General features: G+C 32.6%; 2 protein-coding genes across 5 annotated transcripts in view; both read left to right on the top strand.

Moving 5' to 3' along the window:
* Window positions 1-11,895, top strand: part of LOC106884031 (mRNA-decapping enzyme 1A) — a 39,737-nt gene that overhangs the window by 1,676 nt on the left and 26,166 nt on the right. The window lies entirely within an intron of this gene.
* Window positions 110-9,789, top strand: LOC106884039 (zinc finger protein 664). The gene has a single exon (XM_014935251.2). The coding sequence runs from the start codon at window positions 7,397-7,399 to the stop codon at window positions 8,639-8,641; it is 1,245 nt and encodes a 414-aa protein (XP_014790737.1). The 5' UTR covers window positions 110-7,396; the 3' UTR covers window positions 8,642-9,789.

Raw genomic sequence — 11,895 nt, 5'->3', positions numbered from 1 at the left:
TTTTATATTTTATATATATATATATATATATATATATATATCTATCTTTACCTCTGAAGTGTTTTTATAATCAAGGAAACTATATAACATGTACCAAATATTTTACTTAAATTGTTCTCTTAAGTGTTTGAAAAATTTATGCCGTCTTATCTCGAGGAAGGAAAGACAAATTTCGTGGTCTTTGAGTAAACAACTCTGAAAGTGATTGAAGGTTATATATCGTATAATCTTTATGTCAAAGATTTTGTTAATATTTCTAGGAAAGAGACTACTCTAAGCAGAACAAACAGGAGTTGGTTGTAGTGATCAGAAAGAATATGAGCCACTAATTAAGTATATGTGTAACAAGAAAATCTGCTGCAGGATCTTCAAGAATAATAGAAGTTGAGGTAAAACGATCAAGCTTGGTTAATATTTGACTAATCACTTTCTAAGAGGTGTTCTTCATGACAAGTCTAGCACTACTGTTATCAACAACTTCAAAAAAAAAAGTTGCAGTTGAAAAAGGGAATAACATGCATATCAAGCTTTGAAGGTTACAGAGTCATAGTGAATTCTTCGTATCATAATTAGCTCTATACTTGAATTCTTAGGTAACTCTGTTCCCATCCTGTGAAGTATCCTAGGGAAGAAAAGGACTAAAAGTAGATTTTGATAGGGATCCTCTTGTAATTTAATTTTTCAGCAAGCTGATTCTTTAGGGTTAATAAAACCTTGAACAGGACTTTTCCAATACAATATTTTTGTATATTTCAAGTAAAACAGGTTGAAAATCAGCCTTCAAACAATGTTTGAGTCATCTATACTTTATTTTGTTGCCCGTGGACAGCAGTTTGTTATTGATATTTGTAAATATGCATGGATTTTCAGAATAGTAGATTAGAAAAGGTTCAAGTTTGTGGCAAGCTACATTCTCTCCTAGCAGGAGAGTTATCTGATCCTTAAATGCCTTACACCCAGGCATGGTTTTTGTCTTTCTGTGTATCTCTGTTTATTCAAAACATCCTTTTCCAATATAAGCCATTCTCATCGATACTGAAAATTTATTCCTTTAAAACAGTGGTTCTCACCCATTTTTTATCTATAGACCTCTTTGATTACTGTTTTACTCTGGTGGATCCCCAAAATCATTTGATGTTTAAAAACTAGATACTTCTCTCAAAATTCCCACTCTCTTTTCCACCCATTCGCTTGTGTAGGTTTGCACTCTCTGAGAGAACGTGTTGAACAAAGTGTTAAAAAAAGAAACCTAGTTGTTTCTTGTAATAAATATATCTAAAGCAAAAATTTTCATGGACCTCCAATTTACTATTTTGCTTGCATGAACCCCCAGAAGTCATATGGCCCTTGGTGGAACCACTGCTCTAGAACTCTTCTCCTCAGATTAATTCATCCAAAGATTTATTAAACATCAGTATATGTTGCTTGGACTTTTTTCTTTTCTTTTTTTTGATATCATTAAATTGTCTATTGCTAACTTTATAGTTTTCTTTATATTCCTCTCCCATTCATTCCTTTAGACTGTCAAAAATTCTTAAAGCATTGTGTTGAATTGTTAGTAGGCTTTTGGTTATTTGTTTTTATATCCAGATCTTCAACATTTTCTCTATTTCATTGATAAATCCTTGTCAGTTGCTTGGTTTTCTTTTACTGCTTTAAAACTCCTTTCTTGATCTTAATAATAGTGGAGGTTACTGAATAAGACAACTATAAATAACTTTCATTTATGCTGGTTAATTATATTATTTTAATCTTCAAAGTCAACGTTTTTCCTACCCAGGGTATGGGTATTTGGAAAAGTTTTCCTTTTGTAGGATGTCTTTGGTTTGGGAGCTTTGGATGGTAGTGGTGATATGACTGCTGAAATACAAATTATCTGGGAAGAAAATGCAACAATGATGGTGATGATGATGCTATTCTGAAATATGGGTAACCATGGAGTAAAAAATTTTGAATTTGAGTTTTGAACCTTAGTAAATGCCAAGAAAAGTTGCATGTGCATGCATAGAATATATATATATATATATATATATATTTGTTTACATGACTTGAATTCCAAGAGAAATTGTACTTGTGCATGTGTGAATATAAATGGTATTTATAGCAGGTTGTTGTAAGGATAAATTGCATGTGCTCTCACTAAGACATACATGGTTATTATAGTTACTAATCATCATAAGGGGTTCATATGTTAGGAAGTGACAAATGTGATCGCATATATTCACAACTTTTGCTCACCATGATAGCTAAAAGTTTCATTTTTGTGCATGCTGTGTTACAAGTACCTATCTACATAGTAAATTAAGGTAATAAAAGTTTAATATTTTAAAATCTAGAATGGGAAGAATGATAACAAAAATAAAAAAGTTGTTTACTTAAGTGATGAACTATGCCAGATTGTGATATTCCACTTAACAAAATTTCTGAAAGTAATTTAAGCATAGAGAACCATCTAAACGAGTTTTGAAACTCAATTACAAATGTGTTTATTTCTTAAAAGAATTCCAAAAGGTCATTCCAAGCTATGGTTGAGTTTCCCTCCCCCAACCACCTCTACATATCCCTGCCTTTTTCTTTCCACCTTCCTGTTAAGGCATGTGCAAATGTACATGAATACTCTCTATACCTCTATTCCCACCTTTCTAATAACCATTTCTGGCCTTTCTGCCGACAATGTTCCCTTTCCAAATTTACATTTGCTGCATACAAGGGCACCTACCCCCAAAGTGTAATATTTTCCCTGTTCATTTGAACATTGAATAGCTGAACATGGTTTCATAGAGGATTATAAATACAACACCATTTGTATGATGGTTACTTTTGTTTAAAATCAACGTCTGCATCAAGACAAGAGGAATTCACTAATGAACACACACATACATGTATATATGATGGACTTTTTACAGTTTCTGTCTACCAAATTTTACTCTCATGGTATTGGTCAGCCTGCAGCTGTAATAGAACTTAACAGTGAACAGTATCCATACAGTGGGATCAAAAACTAAACCATATGGTAACAGAATGAACATTTTCACCGGACAGCCATGCTTGTTACCTTACTCCTCCCATCTCTCTCTCTGCATCAGTAAATAGGTATATGCACATATGGCTGTTGGTTCAGAAATTCATCCCACAATCATGTGGTTTCAGGTTCACTTCTACTGTGTGACACTTTGGATAAGTATCTTGTATTATAGCTCCAGGCCAACCAAAGCCTTTGAATATTGGCTTTGGTAGATAGTAACTGAAAAGAGTCTGTTGTGCATATTTGTGTTCTCTTGTCTTAGCATTTTGTGCTAATTGTAAATGAGCATCACTGTCATACAAATGGTGTCTTTGTTTGCAATCTTCCATAAGAACATGTCCAGCTATTGTGCTGTTCATGTTTGAAAGACTATGGGTATGTCACCTTGCTTGTAAAAAGGTGAGGGTTGGTGACAAGAAGGGCATCCAGCCATAGTCTATCCGCTTCAACAAAATTCATCTGATCCATTCAAGCATGGAAAAGTGGACATTAAAACAATGAATGATATATATTTCTGTATCTGTGTAGTGACTAATAAGTAGTTGGAGACAAGAGTAAAAGACAGAGATAGAAAAACAAAAAGAGAGTGGTGTTTACTATAACTAATCATCATCATCATCATCATCGTTTAACATCTGCTTTCCATGTTGGCATCGGTTGGACAGTTTGACTGAAGACTGGCAAGCCAGGAGGCTGCACCAGGCTCCAATCTGATCCGGCAAGGTTTCTACAGCTGGATGCCCTTTCTAACACCAACCACTCCAAGAGTGCAGTGGGTGCTTTTTACATGCCACTGGCACAGAGGCCAGTCTGGCAGTACTGGCAACGACCACGCTCGAATGGTGCTTTTTATGTGTCACCGGCACAGGAGCCAGTCAGGTGGCACTGGCAATGACCATGCTCGAATAGTGCTTTTTACGTGCCACTGGCATGGGAGCCAACCAGGTGGTACTGGCATCGGCCATGACAATGCTTGACTCAACAGGTCTTCTCAAGCACAATATATTTCCCAATGATTGAAGGGTACTCTTAAATGGGCCAGTTATCTGACACTGGTATAGGCCATGGTTACGGTCTCATTTGGTTTGCCAGGTCTTCTCAAGCACAGCATATCACCAAAGGTCTTGGTAACTTGTCATTGCTTCCATGAGGCCCAACGTTCGAAGAATTTGCTACATATACTGCAATTTGTGGTTTGATCTCCTTCTATTGCATTTTAGAATATAGAAGTGCACGTAGAAATTATTATTGTATGTGATATGATATAATCATTCTGGTAAGAAATTTGCTTCCCAACTATATGGTTCCAGATTTAGTCCCATTGCATGGGACCTTGAGCAAGTGTCTTCTGCTATATCCTCAGGCTAACCAGAGCCTTGTAAGTGGATTTGGTAGGCAGAAACTACATGAAATGTATGCATGCATGTATTTATCTCTCAACACTGCTTGACAACCAGTGTTGGTTTGTTTACCTCCCTGTAACTTACTGGTTTGCAAAAAGAGACTAACTGAATAAGTATGAGGCATTAAAATATGTACTAGAGGTTGATTTGTTCAACTAAACTCTTCAAGACCATACTCAGCATGTCTGCAGTCTAATGACAAACAAACATGCATGCATGCCATTTATTATTTTCTGATTGGCAGTTTGTGTACAAGGGAATATATATATACACATACGGACTGTTTTTACAAAGTTTATAACTATATGCAAATGGGATCATGTATAAGGCAAAAATTTTGGAATAGTAAAAGATAAACTCTGTATGACTGAGTAAAAATAAGTTTATCAATAGATTATAATCATTTAAGGTAAATTATCAGTACTTTAAAGACTCGTTAAAGTTTTCAGTTAGCAGTTATATTCATTATATAGTCAATAAATTTTATAAATTTCTAGTATGATAGGCCAGTTGACAAATTCTGCCACCTGGATAACATTGTATGTGCTGGGAGAGGAATAAAGAGTAGCATACTGGCTAGTGATAACACTATGAAGAAATGCTACCCTTATTGCTTTGGGCTAATTGTATAATAGTTATGTAAGTGTAATTCTTTATGGTATTAAATGCAGAGTATCAATAGATACTTGAATATGATGTTCAACATTCAATTATTGTTCTGCTATGGTCAACTTCGCCTTTCATCTTTTTAAGGTTTATAAAATAAGTAGCAGTTGAACACTGCTATCAATGTAATCAACTTATCTCCTTCCTTAAAATTGCTGGCCTTGTGCCGAAAATTAAAACCAATATTAAATTATTGAAAAAATGTTGGATACACTTAATATCAAATGACATTAGCAATAATAAGCAGGTAATCTGCATTGATACAGATTTTCAATATGAATAGATGGGTTATGTGGCATGTAAAAAACGTCTTGAATTGATAATAGATACCCACAAGGTTGAGTAGTCAGGATAAATTTGAGAATATTGAAACTCAATGTATGGGAATGTAGAATAATAGCCTGTTCAACTTCAACATTAAAAAGAAAAGAATTATGTTTGTGATGATAATGATGAATGTGTACAGTTGTTTTCCATAACAAATTATCTTTGGTTTGTTAACTACTGCTATAACTCTAAAATTTAATATTCTTTCTCTAAAATGTATGAATTTAAGAACTAAATATTTAGTCTCCTTTTAGAATATTGTTTTTATTCTTGATAGAATTTGTTTTAGTAATAACAGGAATAGCAGATCAAACTCAATACATAGGCATTATCTTCACTGTCCTATTGCTGAAGAAAATTTTGAACAATTTTTAAATATAAAATTTTGATGTAAAATTTGTAATAATCATTTAACTTATAATATATTTCACGTTTCATTTTATAAGTTTTCGTAGTAAGATATACAATGGAAATCATCTCCCTTTACTATCATCTGAATCAATTTGATGCTGTCCTAAAAAGTATTCCACTGTCAAGAAAGGGAGATTATCATCAATTTAGTTAACTACACGTCATTTTGTTTTTTTTTACTTTTTTAAATGATTGATGGAGACAAAGAAGACGGTGTTAATACTAATGATAACTCTTTTTAAGAAGTTCCCAATCAGTATTTTCCGACAGCTGTTGATACTTTTATTGAATTTAAATATACATATCAATATTTCATTTAAAGATTTCTTTCTTTTTTCTTTTTGTTTCATTGCTGTAATATTTATTTAGAAATTAAAAATTATCGCAATTATATATTATCTCCCTTTAGCAATGTTTCTTATTTTTTATATATTTTTATTCAATTTAACTTTTATTTTATCCTAACCTTCGTTAACGAATATACATATATACATGTGTGTATTTAGCATGGCAAAGTAACTTAGATTCTGGTGGGAATTCTGTTGGCTTTCGTTCTACCAGCAAGATGCCAAAGAAATTAACAAAACATTTCACAATGGGATCGGAAACATAATACGGCTTTGCTTTGTTTTCCATTATTTTAATATATTAACCGTCTTTTTAAAGTGGGTAGCTTCTTTTTTTAAATCAATTATGCTCTTACCAGCTCTTTTTTTGTTCGCTCCTCAAGTCTAGTGTTTAAAATCTTTTCTTTCAAAGTGTAGCTTTTAACAATTTGATTTCCTTTCAAAGTAAGAGAAAAACTAAAAAATTACGCAACGTTTTTACATTAAAAAGTAATAATTTGAATATATTAAAAAATTCCTGCTAACCCTCGATGAATCTCATTGAAATGCCTATGCGAACTGTTATGATAGATTTATTTATTTAGTAACTTAATATCTGATGCAATAATTTTTGCATTAAAAAAGTATACAAAAGAAAACTATATGCATCTGTAATTAAATGTGTTCAAAGTTATTTCTGGAACTTGTCTGAATTAACTGCAGTTCCTGACAATCTGTAGGAAAGGGTTAAACCGCTTTGTCATGATCATATTCTTACTTCGGTTAAGAACTGCCGTAACTATTGTCAACTTTGACTTTAAAGATAGCATTAGATAGTTAAATATAGAATCTATCGACTTTTTTTTTAATGTTTTCGTTCATTAATTAATGTTTTATTCTTTGGTTTCATCTTTTTCTATCCAAACGATTTGATAAATTTTCTTATTTTAAAATAGTTTAACGTTAGATAGTAATGTGCTTACAAAGTCTGATAGATTGAGAGCCTTTAAAAAAATTTAACAGTCTGTTGTTCCTTCGCTTACAATCGAAGTATCTATGAGTAATTCCGGGAACATTTGATGTTATAAGTTCATGTCTTTTAGAACATTATTTTTTAAATTTAAATTTTTGCTAAGTGTAAAGAAGAAAAAGTTGAAATGCAAATTGTTTAAATAATTTTGTTTGCATTTATAGTAAAATTCAGTAAGTCCGAGTAGCAAATTTTTCAGAAACTTAAAATGATGAATTATAAACTTGATCAGAATTCTGTTAATTTGCCAGATTTTATGAAATCAAAGGCTATGCATACAGTTCCAGCCATCAATTCGATTGATAACACTCAGACTGTGTGTAGTGATTTTGTAAGTAAGCCAGACAGTGTTTACCAAAGTAACGAAATTCTTAAGTGTCCAATAAGACGAACTTTAGCTCTTGCAAAACCTTTTAAATGTGGTGTTTGTCGTAAAGGATTTTCTCGTAAAATCAACCTTAATAATCATGAACGTACTGGAGCAAAGCACTTCTATTGCTCTTACTGCAAGAAAGCTTTCTCTCAAGAAATCATTTTGCGAAATCATGAGCGGACACATACTGGTGAAAAGCCGTATAATTGTTCATTTTGTGATCGTGCATTTTCTCAACAGACTGAATGGCGCAACCACGAACGTGTTCATACTGGAGAAAAACCATATGCCTGTTCTATATGTAGCAAGACATTTAGTCAACAGGGGAATCTTAAAATACATTTGCGAACTCATACAGGAGAGAAGCCTTATACATGTGCTGACTGTGGTAAAGCATTTAGTCAACGTACCAATCTAGACAATCATCGACGTACTCATACTGGAGAACTATTTAAATGTGTCTTTTGTCCGAAAGCATTTTCTCTACTTATTAATCTCAAAAGTCATGAGCGTATTCACACTGGGGAGAAACCATTCAAATGTTCATTTTGTACAAAAGTATTCAGTCAGCAATCAAGTTTACGTAGTCATGAGCGAACTCATACTGGTGTGAAACCATACCAGTGTTCTTTCTGCTCAAAAGCGTTTACACAACAGACTAACCTTCGCAATCATGAACGTATCCATACTGGAGAAAAACCATTTTCTTGTCTTGTTTGTGGAAAAGCATTCTCACAAGTTACCAATTTAAAAAATCATGAACGTACCCACACAATTGAAGAACTGCGGAAATTGACTGAATCTAAATCAATATCAGAACCTCTTCCACAGAATTCACAGCATCCCCAACTATCAAGTCCTAATCCTTCTATCAGACCCCAACCACTTAATATTCCATCAACTTGGATAGCTTCGACATATCCCCACCATCAGTTAACACCAAACAACTGGGACAACAATTTTAATTGGTCCCGAGGGTTCACAATGACAGAAAGATTAAACGCTGGTGGAAATACCACTACACCCCAGTTTTTGCCTCAACCACCAAATGCACACCATTCATCTTGCAATAAAGTCTAGCCTAAACTATATGTGTCAAGCAACTAAAACAAAATAATATTAATTCGAAACAGTAGTTGTAAATTTAGTTGCTATTCACATACATATATTTCAAACATTCATCTGTTCATCAATAATGTGTCGGATTCATTTCTGAATATTTTCAGTTCAGAAATTTGAAATAACATTGTTGTGAATTCTTTATGCGAGAAGCTTAAAATTCATCTTGTTACACCCCATTACATGACTTGACTTTTTTTAAGAATGCAAACATTCTGAAAAAAATAGTACAAATTCAACAAGATATTCTCAATGTCATGTAAAATTATTATTATTATAATGCTGTCAAAATTAATTTTCTGTGTGTTTCCTATAAATATTGAGATATAGGCTTTGTCTAAGAGATAAACAGAAATAGAAAATGCAGTTAAAAAGGTGGTGCTTAAATAAGCACAACTTGGAAATGCCTAAATTCAGTGCTAATGAGAGCATTAAATTAATTTGTGGTACCTAAAGCTTCCATTCCATATAAATGAAAGTTCCTGTTAGAAAATGCTAGCTTCATTGACTCCCTCCTGTTTAATCTCATTAAATTAACTGCTCTAACATTTTTATAAAACTATTTTGAAAAAGTATTAAATTTTTTATATGCACTGTCATCAGAAAGGAATGACTTAAGCAACTTTCCTTGTATGGTCAATTGATCATAAAGCTAGCTGTGAATCATTTAACAGAAAAGGTGTTTAAACAAATTTATCAACGCTGCTTTGATAAATGATTTAACTGGATCTTTCAATGTCTAATGAAAATTTAGTTAATTCACAAACTTCTTTTGTTTTATAACTAGATGTCTATAAATGTATTATATCCAGAACTGTTTATTTTTTTCCATACAATATCACTGAGACAACTCATTTTTTTCCAGCCTTTGTGTTAATGTAAAAAAATGTAGCTGTTCAAATAATTAGACTTCCATAGTAGTTGTAAATAAAACTGCATTAGCTATTGTGCAGCAGCTAAATATGGGCTTTTGATCATGTCAAATAGATTGTTTATTATGTGTTCATTCGAATTGGTCAAACATGAAATATATTTTATAACAACAATCTGCAAATCATCATTTTAACAAGATCTTTCTAATTTGTATTAAAAATAAACCATTAAACAAATGATTCTATTGCTTATACTTTTAACTTTAAATAAAAGTAAAGTTCTTTTGGTCTTGATTGATAAATGCTCTGCTTTGTTCCTCTAAGAGTCAGTATCTTACTGCTTTACAAAGAAAAATGAAGTTTGAGTTGCTATATTCTAGTAGTTGTGATGTTATCCTTCATCTCCTTGATAAAATACATTATATTTAAAAAGAAATTCATGGAATTTAAGAAAAAAATCTCTAGTTTGACTTCAAATATATTATGCCGTTAAATCATAACATATGATTTGCTATGAATCTGTGATATTCCCTCAAAGATTTTATTTCAATGATATAAGTGTAAAAAATAAAAATTGCAATTGTGATGTCAAACTGCATGTACAGTTTATAGAAGTCTTTTTAAAGTGTTGGATATATAACATCTATGAGTAAACTCATAATATATTTCTGATTCACTGAATTGTAGAGTGACATTGTATTCTGTTGCCATACCTCAGACCAACCCTGATTGAGTTGATCTATGGTCAGTGTTGTTGCAATTATGACCATCCTACTTTCTTAGTAGTGTCAAGACTACATAATCCAAATGTCTTTTCATTTCTTAAGATGATAAGATTATAATTTAAAGAATATTTGACTGTTATTTCTAGCAGGTAAAACTTCCAGGCTGGTTCAGTTTTGTACCCTAATGGTTGTTGATGAAGTGTATAATATATTATTTCCTGAAGTATATAATATTGAATTCCCCAGCTGGAACTGTTCACATTCCCTTGTGCTACCTTAAATTTGGACATTCATTTGTGTGATATGTTAAATTATAAAATACATGCAATGATGAAGTCCATAATGTGGGGAAGTATAAGTACAAGCAACATTTTTAATGAGAAACCTTGTTAAATATTCTGTAAACATTGGTTAATGTACTTATAGTAATCAATGGGTGAAAGTGAAGAATCAGCTTGATATTAGGCCAAATTCTTGGTTTGCAACCTCTTTTTTAAAGGTTTACAATCTATATATTACAAAACTGATGGTTGTCCAAAAGAAAATATACTGAGCAGCTACTGAAAGCCAAAGTGTGCTGAAGCTGCTGTGTAGTGTCTATGACATGATAATTTCAATTAGAAGTCGATGATGGAAGTTTCTACTTGGTTACTTGATCTGCTAGTAATACTAACCAAATCATCCTATATATATATATATATATATATATATATATATATAAGACTGTTCTGGTGATCAAATCAATTGGAACACTTGTAACCAATGGAGTGCCAGTTTTTTTTTTTTATATACACCACTGATGATCCAGCACCTCTTTTAATCTAAACATATTTATAAATAAATCCTTGAATTCCTCACAACCCAAAAGACTAGTTTCTTGTATGTCATCTATAATCATTTAAATATTTGGATGTTGGTGACTGCTGCAGGTCCATTGAGTTTGGGAAATTTCTAGCCTTATTTTGCTTCTATTTATCCTTTGTTATGGCTTCTAAGCACAGTATAAGTTTCAATGGTAGTATAAAACATAAACACAAAGACATTGAATGATAATGAATAAAATAAATTTATACTCACACACATGCATGTATATATATATATTATTTATATATATATAATCAGCAGCAGCATTTAACAGCCATTTTCCATGTTGACATGGGTTGGACAGTTTGACAGGATATGGTGAGCTACAAGGCTGTGTCATACGCCATGTCAGCTTTGGTGTGGCTTCTATGACTGGATGCCCTTCCTAATGCCAACCACTTTACTGTGTGTAATTACTACTAGAGAAATTACTATTCTAAGTGTAGAGGAGTACTTGAGAGGGTGGAGTGATTTTATGACAAGCAAATGGAGGTGTCTTGCTATGGAGAAGATACATAGCTACTCTGTGTTTATATAAGGGTAGGAAGGAGCAAGTGGGTAGTGATGGGTTGTCAGAACAAAACCTTCAGGAAACTAGAGTTGATACGGGCTGTGGATCAGGAGGGGAAGTAACCGATGGTTAGATATTAGGGTAGAAGTGAACATAATGAGCAATAAACATGATTAGGGGTTGCGATATCTATCTCTCTCTCTCTCTCTCTCTCTCTCTCTCTCTCTCTCTCTCTCTCTCTCT

Source organism: Octopus bimaculoides, chromosome 14 (assembly GCF_001194135.2).
Source record: "Octopus bimaculoides isolate UCB-OBI-ISO-001 chromosome 14, ASM119413v2, whole genome shotgun sequence".
In the NCBI taxonomy this organism is placed as follows: Eukaryota; Metazoa; Mollusca; class Cephalopoda; order Octopoda; family Octopodidae; genus Octopus; species Octopus bimaculoides.
This window is presented reverse-complemented; position numbering and strand designations above follow the sequence as displayed.

Excerpts from the sequence above, each read along its gene's own strand:
- LOC106884039 (XM_014935251.2), top strand. The coding sequence starts at position 7,397 with ATGATGAATTATAAACTTGATCAGAATTCTGTTAATTTGCCAGATTTT.